Source organism: Coenobita brevimanus, chromosome 59 (genome assembly GCF_032717465.1).
Source record: "Coenobita brevimanus isolate Jiangsu-jjx chromosome 59, ASM3271746v2, whole genome shotgun sequence".
NCBI lineage: Eukaryota > Metazoa > Arthropoda > Malacostraca > Decapoda > Coenobitidae > Coenobita > Coenobita brevimanus.
In genome coordinates, this window is record NC_137012.1 from 17,647,545 (window position 1) to 17,668,931 (window position 21,387).

Here is a 21,387-nt window from a genome sequence, read left to right on the forward strand (position 1 = left end):
TTGGTTTGCATCAAAAATATTTTCTTAGCTTGTATTGGTTGGAGTCTGGCCCTGAGAGCATCGAAATACGCAACTTTGCATCGAAAAGTGAGGTAGGCAGACCACTCCAAAATGCATCGAAATTTGGTTAATTGAATTCTAAACTGTCGATATTCGAGAATCAACGGTAAGTATGTATATATGTACGGTGGAGTCTCTTCTATCCGAAAATCATGGGACTTTCAAAGTTTCATTTAATTGATTTTTTCGGTTAAAAGATACTGTAACAACTTGTAGGATACAAGGGAACAGTATTGTGCTTACCCATCACCACCACCAGCACCCCAAAAGCCACTTAACCATCACCAAAATACTTAATACACTATAGTAACAACACATGTAACTGCACTTTTGTAAAGTTGGATGCGAGATAAATTGCTGTAAACTAATGCTAGTGGCGCGAAACAAGCCCGCTGTGTTTCAATTTTCGGATAATTTCAGATTTTTGCGGTTAATCGAAATGAGAACGTTTTAGTAAAACCTACGGTTAATGGCATATTACGGTTAAAAGAATTTCGGATAAAAGAGACTCCACTGTATATATATATATATATATATATATATATATATATATATATGTATGTATAAGTTTCTACATACAGTAACCTCCCCACTATCCGATGTAACACACCCAAAGGCATGTCCGGAAAGTGGGCCCCTGACTCCTGGACTGGTACTTATGGACCCTAACCCAGCCTAACTCAGAAAACCACTTACATAACTCCCTACCAGACAAGCATAGCACCCATTTAAGACCCTATTCACACTAAAATGGGACTTAAAAGAGTGAAATAAGAAACCAGAGAATGAAGTTTTAGAGGTGACTATATACAATATTAAACATTCTAGGGACTTACAAAAAGTCCCTGGCTCCTGCACTGGTACTTATGGACCCTAACCTAGCCTAACTCAGAAAAACACCTACATAACTCCCTACTGGACATGCATTGCACCTAAGACCCTATTCACACCAATAAGGGACATAAAAAAGTGAAATAAATGCAAAGGAACCAGAGAATGAGGTTTTACAGGTAAGTATGGAAAATACAGTACAATAATAAACATTCTGGATACTTACAACAAGTCCCTGGCCCTCTCGATGAATAACCCGTCTCCTCTCAGACTCTGACAGTAAAAAGGTGTACCTGAAACACCTGCAGTAATCAAGTCTTGCACTGAACTTGGTCATTTGCACTCTGAATTCTATTTTCTTAACACTGCACACTCTGTTCTTACCTGCACTCCATCGTACCTTAATGAAATCAGTGTTACACTCTGCACTTACGTCTTTGCACTCAGAATTCTAATTTCTTAACACTGTGCACTCTGTTCTTACTTGCACTCCACTGTACCTTTATGAAATCAGTGTTGCACTCTGCACTTATGTCTTTGAACTCAGAATTCTAATTTCTTAACACTGCGCACTGTTCTTTTCACTGCACACCACTGTAAATTCCCGTGCGGTCTTTTTTTTTTTTTTTTTTTTTTTTTTTTTTTTAAATGTGTTCAACTCTGGGCATAGGCTTCACAGCCTGCTTCCAAGGCCCATAGTCCTCCTACATATCATACACATCTACATGTCACCACTTTGGCGCTACCACCCACCCTCCATATTGAATACATGCTAGGGCTGTCTAATACAAGACTAGTGTATTGGTATCAGTGGGGGTATTTTTATGACATGTTGGCGGGTCTGCTGGTAGATCAGTAAAGTCTGCTTTACATGAAATTCAAATCCTTAAACTGTTCCCTGCCCCAGCAGGGATTTGAACCAGGGTCCGGTAGGACTGCAGGCCACCTCTCTACCAACTGAGCCAACACCTCAGTTCCTGCTGTTTATTCACTGTCAGAGTCTGAGAGTAGCTGATACAGGTGGCCTATGGGTGCGTCGCTGGGATGTGGTGATGGACTACCCACTGCAGATAACTCTGAAGCGAGGCACAGACTCACGTCCAGTGGCGACTCCATCGTGGCTGATGTGCTGGGCTGTGGCTCGGAGGATGAAGGCCTGTCTTGAGGAGGCAGTGGTGTGCGGCCAGGGATGGGAAGAGCGGGGGTCACGGGCCTGAAAAAAACTGTCAATCGTTGACTGATGCAAAGAACGACGATTTTGGTGATTAATGATGTGCTGCCTGAAAGTGTGCACTTCCTCCACAAGTCCCAAAGGCCCCATCTCCCTGTCGCAGTCTGGGTGTTCCAGGTAGTCAAGAATGAACTCAACGTGCTCCTGGAGCGTGGTCAGTTTGGGGATGGCTGGAGTAATGGGACGCTGAGAGGAGTCCACATCATTGTCGCTGTCCTCATCGGAATCTTAAAGCTGGGTACTTGTACCTGCAACCAAAGATGCGATCTCGATATCAGACATGATCTGATACCCAGGATCGCCCTCGTTGTCATCCAACCACTCACGCACTTCATCCACATCAACACTGTTGCCATGCGCATGAAGACGTGCATGGAAGTCATCCACGTCGAAACCAAGAAAATCGTGCACCACATCGACTCCGAGAAGCAGACAAGACCAACCATTTTCCAGAGTCTTGACAGGGACTTCCTTCCATGCACTGGCCCAGTTGTAGATTGCAGACTTGATGTTATGGCAGCAAATGTTTTCCAAAGTTCGCTGGCCTCGCGTGTCCCGTCCCTCCAGGCGCTCATCGTCGTCCTCGAGAACAACCATCACCTTGTCCAGGAACTTCCAACGATACAATCTCTTCATTGCCACGATCACTCCTTGGTCCATTGGTTGGATGAGAGCAGTCGTATTAGGTGGCAAAAACATGCACCTAATGCGGCCATTCTCAGCCACCAACTCCTTGTTGGATGGGTGCGCAGGTGCATTGTTCAAGAGATGGAGGGCCTTTACCTGGTCGCACGGGATTCCCAGTTTCTCTGTCTGGTAATGGATGACCTCCTTGACGAAGTGGCGGTGGAACCAGTCTTTGAAGATCTTGGCTGTAAACCAAGCCTTTACAGAATGATACCAAACGACAGGAAGGACATCCATCACCCCATGATGACACCGGGGCTGCTTTGCACAGCCAACAATAACAGACTTGAGCCGGTGCATGCCGTTAGCATTGGTACAACACAAAACAGATAACCGCTGCTTGCAAAGCTTGTGGCCAGGTGCACACTTCTCCGTCTCCTCGGCTGGAGTGTTTGTAGGCATAGAGTGATAGAACAGACCAGTTTCGTCTGCGTTGTAGACTTAACAGAGAGTGAGGCCCTCCCTGTCGATCAAGCGCTTCAGCTTCTGCTGAAACTCCTCTACTCCCTCCTCGTTGGCGTCCAAAGCTTTACCACCGGCCTTACAGTTCGTAAGGCCCGTAACTTGAAAGAGAAGAGCCAACTCTCGAATGCTTTGAAGTCTGGGGTGTCGCGTAACCTTGCGAACTTCTCAGAAGCAGCCTTCAACTCCGTGCCATGCACCAGAACCAGCAGCACGTTGTTGACAATGCTAAATCAGCATGGAGCGGTCGATTTCTGCATACTGGGAAGTAAACATCATCTTCCTCTCCACGTCGCGTTTGTTCTTCAATGAGGAGTCAGCCGTGTACTGTATGAGTTTGTCACGGGATCTCTTGATATCAAACAATGTAGAGCGGGCCAGGTTGAATTCATGGAGGATGCGTGACGTCGACCATCCTGCGTCCACCTTGTCCGACATCTCCCTTTTTTTCTCCAGAGTCAAAACCACTCGCTTCCTCTTCTCTGGTGGCGGGGCCACCATCACACACATGAAGAAGAGGCAGGAGAGGAACAGCAGAGCCTGCATGAGGTAGGGCACTACCATAAAAGCGAGAAAGTGGGCGGCCATGGTGAGGAACGTGCACTCACGACAAATGACGGGCGGGAAGTGAGGAGGATGCATGGGCGCTCTAGCGGACGTCAGCAGAACTACACACCAAAACACAGCTGGTCTGCGCCGCGTGCCGAGTTCAAATTCTATCTATCTCTATCTATTGCCAGACGCCTCAATCCCGTTTGGGGTGGCCACAAACAAATCGCCTCCAAGTTGCCCTGTCCCCCGCCATTTCACTACCCTGCTCCCAACTCACACCCCCCTCTCTCATATACCTCTCCACCCCATCCCTCCATCTCATCCTCGGTCTCCCCCTCCCTCTTCCACCCTCCACCTCACTCACATACACTCTCTTCGTCAGTCTTTCACCCTCCATCCTCTCCACATGGCCAAACCACCTCAGTGTGTTCCTCACAACGCTTCCTATCACATCCACATCAACACCACAACGCTCCTTTATATCCTCATTCGTCAGCCTGTCTCTCCACGTGACTCCACAAGCTCCTCTTAAATAACTCATTTCCACAGGGGGGAAAAAATTTGGAATTTTTTGGAATTTTTTGCTTTTTTTGGGCAATTTGAGGGTTATGAACTCCCAGGCCTAAAATGTCCGGTAAGTGGGAAGTACGGACAGTGGGCGTCTGGATGGTATTTAGATTACTGTATACAGATATACATATACATACATACATACTGTATATATATATATACATATACATACAGTACCCTCACGGTATTTATGTCAGAGAGTACTGCCGTACTGGACTAAATCCGTACTGGACAAACAACAGCCCTTATGGGAAAAATGAATAATGTCAGACAAGCCTTGAAAAAGTCCCCCCAAAATTCAACTTAACTACATTTTGGCACAACTAAGATTTTACCAGCCTTTAAGGTGAGTGGTGATGGGCTTAAGGGGGAAGGGGGAGGGGTTTTCAAGACTGTAAGAGGTCCTACTGACCCCTTCAGGATCCTGAGGAGGCATCTCTGCCTCAGCCTCTCTCATAAATCCCTCATAGTCACACACTGACACATCGTTGTTTTTGTCATAGGGGGGAAGTGCAATACTGCAATTTGACTGGCACACGTCACGAGTCACGAGGAAGGCGTATTGGACTGGCGTGGCAGTACTAGGGAAACGTTCCTCGGTGTTGGCCATCTTCCTGCACCCAGGTGGGTAATAGTACTGGACACAACATGACAGTACTTGAAAAGAACTCCTCGGATTTGGCCTACTTTGCACGGCCAATCTGTACTAGCCAAACAAATCTGTACTACAGTAATAAATTATTATTTTTTTTTTTTGCCGACCGTACTGGACAAAAATAGTACTGGACAAATGTGTACTGAATGCGAGGGTACTGTATATACACAGCAAAAGTCCTGTAATCCGAATTGCAGGAGACTGAGGGTCTTTCGGACTATTGGTTTTTTCGGGCTATTTGGCAGGCCCTGTGAAAACATTAGAAATATGTAAATTATCACTAGATAAACACTTAAAATATGAGTTACTGTTTTGCTCACTGGAAATGCACAGAAGTGTAGATGAATAGTTTCTGGCTGGCACATCCAAGTCCATGGGCAAGTCCAGACCAGATAAATCCTTAGATAAAACTCAGAAAAAATTGAAAAATCCCCAGAAAATATCAAAAAATTTTGCCCTGACAAATTTGGAGTATTGGGATTTTCAGATTAATGGTGGCCGGATTAGAGGACTTTTCCATCCATTCCATCATCCAAACCTGCATTGTCCCATGAGGAGCATAGGAGCCCAGGGCTAGGCAGTTGGTCCTGATGTTTAAGATGAAAGTGACCAGCCTCACTCATCCCTGAGCACCATTACATGAGCAATCAACCCCAACCATCCCTTGGATATAAACCTTCACCGGCTCAATCCGACTGGAGCGCAATAAAGACCCACTAAACCACCAGGTGCCAAAATTTGGTTACATGGTTACCACCCAGCATAGTATATTGTTTCCTGGTGTACAGAAAACCAATTGGCTTGTCACTCAGTGTAAAGTCACCCATAGGCAGAAGGAAGAGGAAAGAATGAAGGAAAGAAAGACAGACGAGGGAGTGTAAAGTTACCTGTAGGCAGAAGGACAAGGAAAGAATGAAGGAAAGGAAGACAATAGAGGATGGAAGGAAAGAAGGATGGAGGAGAGGAAAGGGCAGACACCCGACAACAGCACTACATCAAGTGAGTGAATGGTGAGCGCCCCCACCTACCACAGAGGACTTTTACTGTATAATATATTTATATACTCTATATACAGGGAGGTCAGGAGTTCTTGAGAAGGATGCATCCATGCAGTGACACTGATATAACAGAGCAACCCCTATGGTCGGTTGTGCAAATATCCCTCAACTCCCACCCTATCCCCTCAAAGGAAGATGGTGGACTGTAGGATGAGGGCAGCTTCACTGTGCAGTCCTCCAAGTTCACATATCAGATAAGCCTCGAATTGCTGCTACTACTACTACCACTAGGGAGGCCGAAGCAGATCTGCAGGGATCATCAGTGGTGACACTGTGGGAAACTGGGACCAAAATTTCTTTTCCGTCACACACAGAATGGCATCCAAATCTACCATGAGTTCTTAGCTGTCATTCACCGACTGACTGATTCCCTGCACCATTTTGAAAAATGAGATCGAGGTCTTATGGGCTGTGTGTTGAGGGATGGATGATGTTGATGATGTGCCTGATGTGTTCCTGGGCATAACTGGATTGTATCTTTGGTGTGTATGGAGTGCATCTACATGCTGGAGGTGTGTTGGGATATGTTGGATGGTGTGTTGAAGGATGTATTTGAGAGTTGGTGTGTGTTGCGGGAAGTGTTGTGATGTATGTTGGTGTGCTGGGGGTGTACTGGGGACTATGCCTGCATGTCTGCTGAGGGGTGTATTGAGGGGAGGGGGCTGCTGGGGACAAATTTAAACTAATGGTGGATACAGATGGGGTGGGTATGACTATCAAAGGTGTCCTTTGTGTTATTTACCATAAACTTTACTGTTTCTACAATCGAAATTTTTGTAATGCACTGCCTAGTGACGATCAAAATGAAGTGCCACGTGCAAACATACTGTCTCCATATGATAACAATACATTTTGACCCCTAAGTTATGCAATTCTTCAGCCTCAACTACCCCCCTGGATGCAAAATCAGGCCTATTTTATGACTATGTCAAAGGTTAAAAGTTTTATGACCAATATATAGAGCTTGCATTTACACACCTGAAAACACAAACCCCACCCTCCTAGACCCAATAGTTACCGAGCTATGGCCCGTCAAAGTTTATAACAGTTACCCGTCATGCCCTCAACAAGAAAGAAAATACGCCGCTCGTACCTGTTTTCTTAAAAAAAAAAAAATACGTATAAAAATCACCAAAATCAATTTTTTTTGGTGTGTACAGATGTTATAAACCACTGTAATGTGCGCAGAAAAAAATAAAATGGTGACAAACCCCCCAAATAAATATGATGAATAGTAAAATTTATCCTCCCCTCCTCTCCTCTCCCCATACCTCCAATCCCCTCCCTCCCCTCCTCTCCCCTCGCCTAACCTCCCCTCCCTGCTGAGCTGTCAAATCTAGCTAGGGAAAATGGTCATGAACCCCCCAATAATCTATCTATCTATTGCCAAACGCCTCAGTCCCGTTTGGGGTGGCCACAAACAAATCGCCTCCAAGTCGCCCTGTCCCCCACCATTTCACTGCCCTGCTCCCAACTCACACCCCCCTCTCTCATATACCTCTCCACCCCATCCCTCCATCTCATCCTCGGCCTCCCCCTCCCTCTTCCCCCCTCCACCTCACTCACATACACTCTCTTCGTCAGTCTTTCACCCTCCATCCTCTCCACATGGCCAAACCACCTCAGTGTGTTCCTCATAACGCTTCCTATCACATCCACATCCACACCACAATGCTCCTTTATATCCTCATTCGTCAGCCTGTCTCTCCATGTGACTCCATAGGCTCCTCTTAAATAACTCATTTCCACTGCTCTAACTCTTGACTTGTGTCCTTCCAACAACGTCCAAGCTTCACTTCCGTATGTTAGAGTTGGTATCACAATACTGTCATGTAGTAACTTTTTCACTTCCAAGCTCACTTCCCTGTTTCTTATCACTGCTTTCAAAGAACCAGCAACCTTTCTTCCCTGCTGTACCCTTTCAAGCACTTCACCCTCCAAACCTCCATCCTTACTCATCACACTACCCAAGTACTTAAACATACTCACATTTTCCATTTCCTCACCATCCAACCTCGCTGTCCATTCACTGACTTCACCTCTCTCAAAGACTATCACTTTACTCTTCCCTACATTCACCTTTAGATTCTGTTTCTTACACACACTCCCAAACTCATCCACCAAGCCTTGCAGCTCCCCTTCGTCTTCACTCAACAACACAGTATCATCTGCAAACAACAGTACAGGGAGTTTCCAAACACTATCCTCTCTCACCAGGGTCACTCCAACATCCACTACCCTACCTTGTACCTCTTTTATTACCCCATCCATGTACAGACTGAATAACCATGGAGACATGACACATCCCTGTTTCAACCCAACTTTCAAAGAGAAAAATTCACTTAGTTCACCATCTACACGCACTGCAGCCTTCGCACCATCGTACATACTCTTGACAGCATTCAACAACTTCCCATCTACTCCATATATTCTTAACACTTTCCACAATCCTTGTCTATCCATCCTGTCATATGCTTTCTCCAAATCCATGAAAGCCGCATACAACTTCTTTCCCTTCTCTAGAAACTTTTCCACTAAAGATCTATGAATGAATATCTGATCTACACAACCTCTTCCCTTCCTAAAGCCTCCCTGTTCTTCTCCAACTAATTTCTCTGTTCTTTCCCTAACTCTGTCAATAAGTATCCTACCATACACTTTTCCTATTATACTAAGATGACAAATGCCCCTATGATTACCACACACTTCTTTTTCCCCTTTTCCTTTGTACAAGGGAATAATTATACCTGACTTCCAATCCTCCGGGACTCTACCTTCCTCCCAGGCCAATCTGCACATCTTCCACATCCATTCTACTACTATCTCTCCCCCATGCTTCAGCATTTCACCACACACTCCATTAATTCCTGGGGCTTTCTCCAATTTAACTTTCTTCATTGTTTCCACAACTTCTATCCTACTGATTTCTTACTGTCTTCTCACCTCCCTCCTTCTCCCAGCCATTCCCCAGCCATTTATACTTGCATTACTTCCATCCTCTATGTTCAACAATTTCTTAAAGTGTTCTCTCCATCTGCTCACTTTTTCTCCCTTCTCCACTAGTATCTACCATTTTTATCTTTCACTCCTCTGCTAACTTCACTTCCACCCTGTCTTACTCTTTTCACCTCTTTCCCGAACATTTTCTTACAGTCCCTACACTTTACACTCAAATTCCTTCCAAATTCCTCATCCACTCTCTTCTTACTCTCTTTTACTAATCTCTTCACCTCTCTCTTTCTTTCTACAAATAACTCTCTCTTCCGCCTCTCAACTTCTTTCACGCCCCTATTTCTCATCCATTCATTGTATGCTTTCTTCTTTTGTGCCACAGCCTGTTTCATCAGTACACCACGCTGTTCCTTGCACCCCCCTCCGTCTTCTCTTCCTTCCACGCACCACATCACATGCTGCACATATTTCTGCTGTAAATATCCTACACACACCTTCCAAGTCTCCCATCTGCTCCAATTCATATTTGCCCATTCGTTCCTCCACTTCTCTCTTATACTCTGCCTTTTTCTCATCCTCTTGTAACCTTTCCACTCTCCTTGCAACTACTCCTTCCTCTCGTCTTTCCCTTCTTCTATTCCTCCATCTTACTTGAATTCTAATTCTGGCCACCACCAAGTAATGGTCAGAAAGTCCAATAAAAATATGATAAATAGTAAAAATTATCCTCCCCTACTCTCCCCTCGCCATACCTCCAGTCCTCTCCCTTCCCTTCCCTTCCCTTCCCTTCCCTTCCCTCCCCTCCCCTTCTCTCTCCTCACTTTCCCTCCCCTCCCCTCATCTAACCTCCCCTCCCCTCACCTCCAAGCTGTCAATTCTAGCTAGTTTTTTTTTCATTTCGTTTCGTTTTTTTTTTTGAAGGCTCCAACATGCTTGCATGCATCAGCATAAAACAACATTTCTTTTCCGAGTGGGTTTTGAATAAAGACAGCTAAAACAATTGTGGTGTACATATCTGTATGCAAAGACACGAATAAATCACAGGTAATGATTCAAAAACACAAACCATAAAGCGTAAAAAATACGCAAAATATTTGAGGCCGAGGAGGTAAAAATACTGTGTGCTAGGGGGTGGGGGTGGGGGGAGGTGGTGGGAATTGGTAAGGCCAGGAGGGGGTAGATGAGGATGGAGGGATGGGAGATCACCACAAGACACAAAGGGCCCCAGTGGAGTACAGGACATGGAGGGAGGGTAGGGGCGAAATACCCTCCCCCCCAGATGACTGGGGGGGGGGAGGAATGGGGGGATGCATGAGGAGGGGGTGGGAGGGGTGGTGGTGGTGGTGGTAAGAATGGTGGGAAGTAGGGTAGTAACAAGGTAGTGGAGTAGAGGGACATGGTGAGAGGGAGGTGGGGGGTACACCCCCCACCATCTGGTTATGAGCCTGGGTCCCCCCTCCGGTGTGTTCAATACTTAGTTCTGATTGATTAGGAGCCATCTACTTCACTGCTGGGGTGCAGCCAGCTGCAGGCAGTTTTTTGTGGACGTTGCACGATCGATGTTGCTTGTCCTTTTAAGAAATTGTGCAAAACGTTCGAACGATGAGCTTAGTACTTTACAGATTAATGCCATGCAATCCCCTCTTATAAGGGCTAAAACTAGTGCAATGCCTCTTTTTAAGATTTTTTTTTTTATGTAAAGGTTGTCATTTTTGGACTTTAAACAAAAAAGGTTTTTCCTGTCCTGGATTCCTAGAACTAAAATCCAGTTACAATCTCAGAAGGCTAGTCTTTTATTAATGGATATATCTAATGTACACGTTATGCAGTGTAATGGGTTTGGTCAGACATGGATACGAAAGTAATGAACTGACGAAGCCTGGGAAACCCTGCTCTAGACCATTAATAAAGAAACCCTTCAAAAATGATTAATCAACTTGGTCCTTATAACAATGAATAATCTACTAGAAAAAAAAAAAACAACCATTGGAGGATTGTAAACTCACTGATACAAGTCTGCTTGTGTTTCATTCTTGATGTAAAGGTTGGTGGGGTAGGTTGTGTTGACAACCAGGGTGCCAGACATCCCAGGAGTAAGGCTGAGATAAGGCCATGGTGGGCACTGAGGAAATTGACAGAAGGTTAGGGAGGAGTAAGAGTGAAGTGTATGGAGAAAAAATAAATAAATAAAAAAGTAAGTGGAGCAAAAGTATACTGGTATGTAAAAACAGGATTAGAATGAGAAGTAATGAGGCACTGTAGTATGGCTAGAAGTACAGCCACATATAATAAATCTATAATATATCAGTCCACAATATGCTATTTACCATAACTAGAGATCCATTCACAAAACAAATGCAACATACCTTGTAGCACTCAACTGACTGGGCCCACAGTTCTAAGCCTACTGATGAATCTTTGTTTTCCACATCTAAACAAGCTTGGCCAAGTTTCAGGTGATTAGAGGCTTTCTTGATCCCTGCCTCACAGATTGGGGTGGAGCTGTCAAACAGTTCATTAACCACTGATGCCATTGCAGATGAAAGACCTGATCCAAGTACTGTACCAGCTGATGACCAAATGGCTCCACTTGAATCTGGAACAAAAAATTGTGCTGATAAAATTTTTAAACTCATTATGTACAGGATTTGCATGGAAGAAAGAAATTCCTTTTGCACAATCTTTTCTCATTATCCCCCATTCACAGGTATTTTATTCAGTTTGGGTGCAACCTTCTGGAGTGCAATAGTCTTCATCAATCCTTTCCCAACAAGACATTTGCTCTTCAGAGAGAGAGAAACATCTGTCAGCATCAATAATATACTATCTATCTATCTATCTATCTATTGCCTGACGCCTCAATCCCGTTTGGGGTGGCCACAAACAAATCGCCTCCAAGTCGCCCTGTCCCCCGCCATTTCACTGCCCTGCTCCCAACTCACACCCCCCTCTCTCATATACCTCTCCACCCCATCCCTCTGCAATGAGAAAACAGGTCATCGGACTGAAAATATAAATGTCATAAATTCATCAGGTTATTCATTATTTCATTTCGGTGATCCACAAATGCAATATGGTGGAAATAATAATTTTCACTGGGATATTACCACAAACATAAAACCAAAAATAGTGATTCAAGACTATTTTTCAACACACTTTCTTTACACTAACAATGTAATCTGCAAACTGTTGATGAACAAATGAATGAACTTTGGATATGCAATTACATACTCTTGATATGGATTGCCAACTCTTCTGTAAACTGTACATTAAAGGTGAGCTTTATGACTTCTGATGGGAAAATGATCTCCTGTACGTATTTGCTGAAGATGCAGACCCTCTATTGTGGAAACAGCTTAAGGCTACATGGGCAGCCCTGTCAGTAGAAATGATGAACACATCTGTCAAGAGTCCTTAGAAGATTACTTTGGAGTGGATTTTATGGAAACCTGTCATCACCCTATGCTCACACTACACTGCCAGGCTCTTTATCTCAATGTCTGTTTATTTTTCATTCACTCATTTGGCCAGAAGGATGTATTATCAGTTAAAGGGTTTCATGCAGTAAACTGTAATATGTTAAATACATAAACAATAACTATACTCAGTTTTTTTTATCGAGGCGAAGATGCACTGGACAGGTTGGTGATGACTGGCTGAATGCAACATTGCTTCATAATCTCTTTACTCGTTAGCATTATTAATTATTGATAACATATATCTGAGAGGGTAATTTGGGTTAGTAAATGTTATTCGGACATGCTGCATTCAGCCAATCATCACCAACGTGTCAAGTGCATCTTCGCCTCAATAAAAAAAAATGAGTATAGTTCAGTGTTACTTGTGTTAAATGCAGAATCTTAACCCCCAGCTTAATCCTTACTCATATCAACTGATAGTGCTGTGTTTTACAATTCTTGGAGGGGAATTACTTTAAAATTTCTACTATATTTTGACAAGCACACCTAATAGTGAACCCCTATGCAAGCATAAATCACCTTGCATCAACAAGCACAGAATCTGAATAACAAATTTCTCTGTACAGGGAGTCCTTTTCATTTGACCTCATCAAAACCTACATTACTCCAGAACAGACATGTCTATCTATCTATCTATATATAGCCCAACGCCCTAATCCCGCAAAGGGTGGCCGCAGACGAAACGCCTCCAAGTCGCTCTGTCACCCACCATTTGACTACCCTCCCCCAAACTCACCACCCCCCTCCCTCATATACCTCTCAACTCCATCCCTCCACCTCATCCTCGATCTACCCCTCCCTCTCCCTCCCTCCACCTCACCCATATACACCCTCTTAGTCAGTCTTTCATTCTCCATTCTCTTCACATGTCCAAACCACCTCAGTGTATTTCTTCTAATCTTCTCAATCACATCCACATCCACATTCACCGAACAACGTTCCTTCACTTCTTCATTCGTCAACCTCTCCCTCCACGTCACTCCACATGCTCCTCTCAAATAACTCATTTCCACTGCTCTCACTCTTGACTTGTTCCCCTCTTGCAAGGTCCACGCCTCGCTTCCATACGTCAGGGTAGGGATCACAATACAATCATGCAGTGACTTCTTAACTTCCATACTCATCTCCCTATTTCTCATCACTGCTTTCAGTGTACCAACAACCTTCCTTCCCTGCTGTACCCTTTCACGCACTTCATCCCCCAAAGTTACATCCTTACTTATCACACTACCCAAGTACTTGAATGCACTCACATTCTCCATATCCTCACCATCCAACCTCACTGCACACTCTGTGACTTCATTCCTCTCAAACACCATAACTTTACTTTTGTTTACATTAACTTTCAGCTTCCTCCTCCTACACACTGTCCCAAATTCATTCACCAAACCTTGCAACTCCCATTCATCTTCACTCAACAATACTGTATCATCAGCAAACAGCAACTCCGGAAGCTTCCAAATCTCACCCTCATTCATTAGAGCCACCCCCACATCCACTGCCCTACCTTGCACCTTCTTTACAACCCCATCCATGTATATATTAAACAGCCATGGAGACATCACACAACCTTGTTTCAGTCCCACATTGAGATCAAAGAACTCACACAGCTCACCATCCACTCGCACCGTAGCCCTAGCTCCCTCGTACATACTCTTCACAGCACTCAACAATTTCCCCTCCACTCCATATATTCTTAATACTTTCCACATACCTTGCCTATCTATTCTGTCACAAGCTTTCTCCAAGTCCATGAAGGCAGCATACACTTTCCTTCCCTTCTCTAGATACTTCTCCACTAAACATCTTAGAACAAATATCTGATCTACACACCCTTTTCCCTTCCTAAATCCCCCTTGTTCTTCTCCAACTAGCTCCTCTGTCATATGCCTAACCCTATCAATGAGTATTCTACCATATATTTTACCAGTCACACTAAGAAGGCAAATACCCCTATGGTTACCACATACTTCTCTCTCCCCTTTTGCTTTGTATAAAGGAACAATTATACCTGATTTCCAGTCCTCTGGAACCCTTTCCTCTTCCCAAGCCAATCTACACAACTTCCATATCCACTCCACAACAATCTCACCCCCATACCTAATCATTTCACCACACAGTTCATCAATTCCTGGGGCTTTTTCCCAACTTAATCTTCTTCATCGCTTCCACTACTTCCGCCCTACTAATCTCTTCCTCCCTCCTCTCATCTCTTCTTCTCCCAGCCATTCCCCAACCACTTATACTCGCACTGCTCTCACTCTCTACATTCAACAAATCCTCAAAGTGTTCCTTCCATCTCCTCAATTTCTCTCTCTTCTCCATCAACAGTCTATTATTCCCATCTTTCACTCCCCTACTATTTCCCCTTTCACACTGCCTTACTTTCTTTACCTCCTTCCAGAGCAATTTCTTACTCTCCCTCCTTTTCACACTTAGATTCCTCCCAAACTCTTCATCCACTTTCTTCTTACTCTCCTTCACCAGTCTCTTAACCTCCCTTCTGCTCACATATACATCTCTCTTCTCTCTCTCATCTTCTCCCCTACCTCTACTCACTAACCATTCACTATATGTCTTCTTCTTTTGTTCCACAGCTCGTTTCACCTCGTCATTCCACCATGCTGTCCCTTGTATCTCCTCCTCACTCCACAAACCACCTCACACGCTGCGCCTATCTCTTTCGAGAATATCTTACATACGTCTTCCACCCCTTCCATCTGCTCTAGCTCATACCTTCCCAATCTTTCTTCCACTATGCTCTTATACGCTGTCATTTTCTCACTATCTTGCAATTTCTCCACTCTTCTCACAGAAGCTGCTTCCTCCTGTATTCCCCTTCGTCTCCTCAACCACTTTCTTTGCAGCTCTACCTTGGCCATCACTAAGTGATGGTCCGAGACTCCATTCCCCCACCCTCTCCACACTCTTGCATCCAATACTTGTCTTCTCATTCGTTCATCCACACACACGTAGTCTATCATTGCCTTTCTTTCAACAAGTTCACCATCCATCCTCCTCATTACTCTCCATGTATACCGGTAGATCATCTTATGACGAAAGTAGGTGTTGGCTATTGCCAACCCCTTACAAGCACAGATGTCCACCAAAGCACTACCATTCCCATCTACTTCAGCTGGCACACCCCACTGACCAACCACTAAATCCACTCATACATTCCCAACTTTGCCATTCATGTCTCCAATCAAAAGCACTCTCTCGCTCCTCTCAAACTTGTCCATACATGCTTCTACTCTCGCCCAAAACTCATCTTTCACTCTTGCCACACGATCCTCTGTCGAGGCATACACACTTACAATCGCCCACGCTTGTATACCTACTTTCATCCTCACCCATACAGTCCTTGCACCCACTGTTCCATACTCTCTTATATTCTCCTTCCACTTCTTGCTTATCATCAGACATACTCCCTCTCTTGCCCTCTCATTCTCATTGACTCCCGCACATATACCTAAACCATATTCCCATTCTCTCACCCTTTCACCTTACCATTTAATTTCAGTCAATCCACATATATCCACTTTTGCATCTGAACAATCTCTCTCTCTTTCACTTCATCATTCACTCCTCTCACATTCCATGTTCCCACCCTCAGAATGTCCTTTGTCCGTTCCTTAGTCGTCAACATATGGTCCGTCCAGGTTCGAGGCGCTTTATTTGCTTTTTTAGCTAGTTCTTTTTACAGCGTGGGGCACTAACCCACCACCAACCCTTTTAGTCGCCTTGTACGACAACCACGGATACTGGGGGAGTATTCTTGAAACCCCCCTACCCCCATGTACCTGTAACAATATGAAGAAAAAAAAGAACTTGACAAGCAGCGGGCAGGATAGCATCAGCAACCTACACCTGAAACATTTAGGAGTGCACAGCATCCACACCCTCACAACATCAGCAATTACTCATATGCATCTTCTCTTCCTAACTTAGACTCATCCGTCTGAGTCAAATGATACCAAACCCTTTTCTGTATCCTCTTACTTTCTCTACTCATTTCAAAGCCAAAGGTGGCTGTTGTGTATATGTAGTCAACAACTTCTCTTGCTCTCATGTTCCTGAACTTGATTTTTCTGAATTCTCTACTCTCTGGCTTCGGCTTTCCTGTCATTCTGTGACTAAATACTGTATATCTGTGCTGTTTACTTATCCCCAATTTCTACTATGAAAAATTCTTTGACTATCTTACTTCTCCAATGGAACACATTCTATCCATTTCTCTTTTCTCTGAAATCTTCATTCTAGGAGATTTCAGTGTTCACCAACACCTTTGGCTCTCCTCTCCTTTCATTGATCCACCTGGTGAACAAGCCTACATCTGTTCTACCCTCAATGACCTAGAGCAATTTGTACAGCACCCTAGCCATATCCCTGACTGCCTTGAAGACAGCTCCAACATACATGACCTCTTCCTTACAACTAATCCTTCTGCGTACACTGTTGATCTTTTCTCTCCGTTGGGCTCTGATCACAACCTTCTTACCTTAACCTGTCCTATCACTTCGGTACAGCCTGTGGACCCTCCAATGAAATGACAATTATGGCACTTTGGAGTGGTTGATTGGGAGGCCATCAGGCAGTACTTCTTTGATTTTCCATGGAATGATTATTGCTTCCATGGCCAGGAGCCATCTGAGTGTGCCTTTCACATTACGGAGGTTATTCTCTTGGGCATGGAAGCATACATTCCTTTCTCAAATCCTTTCACTAATGCAAGAAAGTCTTCGTTTAATCACACTTGCTCTAATGCTGTCCATTACAAGGAGAGGGCCTATAAAAGGTACCAGAGCCAACCCACTCCTGAATCACACCTTTTTTATGTATCTGCCCGGAATCATGTTAAGTCTGTTCTTCACTCTCCTAAAAATAATTTCATCCATGCTAAATGCTCTCAACTCTCCAACTTGAATTCTTCCCGCTCCTTCTGGCACCTTGCCAAAAGCCTTTCTAACAACTTTACCTCATCATCCTTCCCTCCCCCTTTCTACTCTGATGGCTCTGTAGCTATTTCTTCTACTGATAAAGCAGATCTCTTCGGTCAGACTTTCTCCTCCAATTCCACCTTAGACGATTCTGGTGCTATTCCTCCATCACTTCCCCCTTCTGACTTTCTCATGGCTGACATTAAAATTTCTTCAGCTGATGTATTTCTTGCCATCACTGGCCTCAATACTAACAAGGCATATGGGCCTGATGGAGTCCCTCCTGTTATCCTCAAGAACTGTGCTTCTGTGCTTACACCCTGCCTTTGTCTATCAATTTATACCTTTCCTTCTTGCCGGAAGTTTGCTCTCATTCAGCCAGTCCCAAGGAAGGGAGACCATTCCCAACCCTCTATCGCCCAAATGCTTTAACATCCTGTGTCTCAAAAGTATTCAAGTCTATTCTTAAGAGAAAAATTTTAAAGCATCTTTCCTATCACAACCATCTTTCTGATCGTCAGTATGGGTTCCGTCGGGGACGTTCCACTAACGATCTTCTCACCTACCTTTCAGACTCCTGGTCTTCCTCCTTTCGGGACTTTGGCGAAAGCTTTGCCACTGCACTTGACATCTTAAAGGCTTTTGATCGAGTCTTGCATAAATCTTTAATTTCCAAATTACCCTCTTACAGTTTCTATCCTTCTATCTGTACCTTCATCTATAGCTTCCTTTCTGGTTGTTCTATAGCTGCTGTTGTAGATGGCCATCATTCTACTCCTAAATCTACCAAAAGTAGTGTTCCTCAGGGCTCTGTCCTATCACCAACTCTCTCTCTTTTATTCATCAATGATCTTCTAAGCTGTACATCTAACCCTATCCACTCGTATGTTGATGATTCCACCCTTCACCTTTCCATTCCGTTTCTGCAACGTCCATCTCAGCAGTTACTTCAACAAACAAGGAATGAGGCTATGGCACACCTAATGTCTGACTTGGCTCAAATCTCTCACTGGGGTAAAAATAATCTGGTTGTTTTTAATGCATCAAAGACTCAGTTTTACACCCATCAACCCATGCAAATCTTCCACAGGAGTACCCACTAATGTTTAATAATATCCAGCTCAAACCTGCATCATCCTTGAACACGCTTCGGGTTTCATTCACTCAGCATTTATCTTGGAAAGATCATATTGCATCTCTTGTAAAATCTGCTTCCATGAGAACAGGTGCGCTAAGCCAACTGTGTGCCTTCTTTACCCCCGCACAGTTGTTGACTTTATGCACGAGTTTTATTCACAACCTGTTTAGAGTACAACTCTCATGCTTGGGGAGGCTCTCCACATACAGCTCTTCTCAATAGGGTGGAGTCAAAGGCTTTTCGTCTCTTTAACTCTCCTCCTCTTACTGACTCCCTTCAACCTCTGTCTCTTCGTCGCACTGTTGCCTCTTTATGTCTTTTCTATCGCTACTTTAATGGTCGCTGCTCCTCTGAACTGTCTGCTAGCATCCCTCCACCTCTACAAGTGCGTAGCACCCTTCTGGTAACAAACTCTCGCCCTTTTTCTGTACAACTCTTTAATGCAAGAGTTGACCATTACTCCCAGTCCTTTATTTATGCAACATGTCAACTCTGGAACTGTCTCCCTCTGTCTGTATTTCCTACTTCCTATGATCTCCAGTCTTTCAAACACAGTGTGTCCAAGCATCTCGAAATGAATGGATCTTGATTTTGGCTCTGTTTTGTACTTTTTTTTTTTTCTTGGATGGAACTTTTGCGGGCTCAGCCTTTGGTTCCTTCTTCCTCACAAAAAAAACAAAAAAAAATCTCATCCCTTTTCTGTCCAGGTCAATAATGCAAGAGTTAATCGTTACTTCCAGTCTTTCATTTATGCAACAGGCCAACTCTGGAGCTGTCTCCCTCTGTCTGTATTTCCTACTTCCTATGATCTCCACTCTTTCAAATGCAGTGTGACCAGGCATCTCAAAATGAACGGATATTGAATTTGGCTCTCTTTTGTATTTTTTTCTTTTTCTTTTTTGAAATGAATGATTTGTGGGCTCCTGGCCTTTGGTTACTTCTTCCTTGCAGGGAAAAAAAAAAAAAAAAAAAAAGGAAACACACAGAAATTATATATGCTTAAATAAAACAATGACCCAACACACTCTTCTTCATACATCCCCACAACACTATTTAGTATGCCATCCATGATAAATGAAGGCCTCAATTCTTAACAAAGTCACATCTCATGCCCTCTCAAAATATAGCTTTAGTGCACTACACCACACAAACTCCTTACTAATTAACCCCACATAACAAGCATCTGACTGCATCAACTTCGCAAGACCCAGACAGCATACACATATTACACGAGATTAGTAAAGCCTCTGATACCATCCCTCAAGGCAAATTAATCACCAAAATCTACAACACAAAGTAGCAGACATAACCAAATGCTGGCTAGACAACTACTGTACTTATCTGGTAGATATGCTAAGGTTACACTCCAAGGCGAGTGATCACAAACATGAAACATCCCTAATGGGGTTCCACAAGGCTTCGTTCGTTCACCTATACTTTTAAACTTACAGTAGAGTCTTGTTCCTCATGCTATAAGCATTTAACAAATATGCATCTCATGACAACATTCAGTATCTACCCATCCACATACTTCATGAATAACCACATGCATCTCACAAGTGTGTATATAAGGAAGCAGCATTGCTGGCAGGAGCACAAGGTGTGGATGAGCAAAGAAAGGAACAACCAAATAAAATCACTGCATTCTTCACAGAAAATTAGTACAGTCAACTCCGGTAATTCACTGTTATTTTAGTCTTAATACCTACTGTGACTTAGAAGTTCTGCGAATCATAAACAACATAACTTATGGGGAAAATTACTTATGAGTTTAACCTCTCAGTTCTGATTCGCAGAACTTCTAAGTCACAGTAGGTATTAAGACTAAAATAACAGTTGACTCCTACCACCATACACACCCAACTTGTCTCCAACGAACATTAACATCCTTTAAAAACAGTATGTAATGCATATATTTAATGGAAATGAACAACACTGAAAGGCTCTTACCTGACTCCGACTGATGACAATGCTTAAGTGGATGGGGGAGGGGGAGGGGGTTGCGAGGCCTGAGGCACACTACAGCCTCTCAGCATTAGGCAAGTATGGTAGTAGCATGGACAACAGGGTGGACTAGTGCACCCACTTGCTGCTAGGCGTGAGTCAGGAGCGCTGTGATTGGCTTGTCATGCTTGAATATGATTGGCTTCCAGCCAAGACTAACATAAATGATGCTGTGACCTGGAAAACTCCTCAGAAATGAGTTACCTGGGACAGCAACGGCAGAGACCATGGCTATGAAACTGGTTACAGCAACAAAGAGATCACAGTCTGGCTGGAAGAGTACCATGAATTAGAAAACTGTGACTAAACTTGTGATATATGCGAGTTGACTGTAAACAGTAATCACCCAACTATCCAGACGACCACTACCCAGACAATCCATCATCCATACACTGTGATTTGGCTGTAAAAAACCATTGATCATACATTTTTTCAAAATATCCGGACAAAATTCTTGCCTCCAGACTGAAATTTTGACAGCACGAACACTTCTCACCCAGGCAGACGACAGCCCAGTTGGGAATGCTACTAGGCTCTGTACTTCACCCACCATCCACTAGAGACCCTTCTTAGTCGTTCCCATTTCCCGCGCGACAGCCATAGAATAAACATCTCCGTGAAAGTTGTCATGGCAGTGCGTGTGGTTGCATTTCTGGTGATTCCCAACCTGCTTCAGGCCTTGTTATTCCTTACATGTCTCATCCTTGGGTATGTTGATGGCCCTTCCACCAGGGAAAAGGAAGAGGGCAGTGTTGACCCTGGAGTAGA

General features: G+C 43.9%; 1 protein-coding gene across 1 annotated transcript in view; it reads right to left on the reverse strand.

Annotated features, from left to right (window-relative positions):
• The window catches only part of LOC145402917 (uncharacterized), a 100,086-nt gene extending 79,181 nt beyond the window's left edge, over positions 1 to 20,905 (reverse strand). The window contains exons 1-3 of the mRNA XM_080274815.1: positions 20,824 to 20,905; positions 11,425 to 11,654; positions 11,065 to 11,180 (exon numbers count right to left, since the gene is read on the reverse strand). Of these exons, the coding sequence (XP_080130941.1) occupies positions 11,065 to 11,180; positions 11,425 to 11,654; positions 20,824 to 20,905 (428 nt within the window). The remainder of the gene's footprint in view (positions 1 to 11,064; positions 11,181 to 11,424; positions 11,655 to 20,823) is intronic.
• Between the last annotated feature and the right edge of the window lie 482 nt (positions 20,906 to 21,387).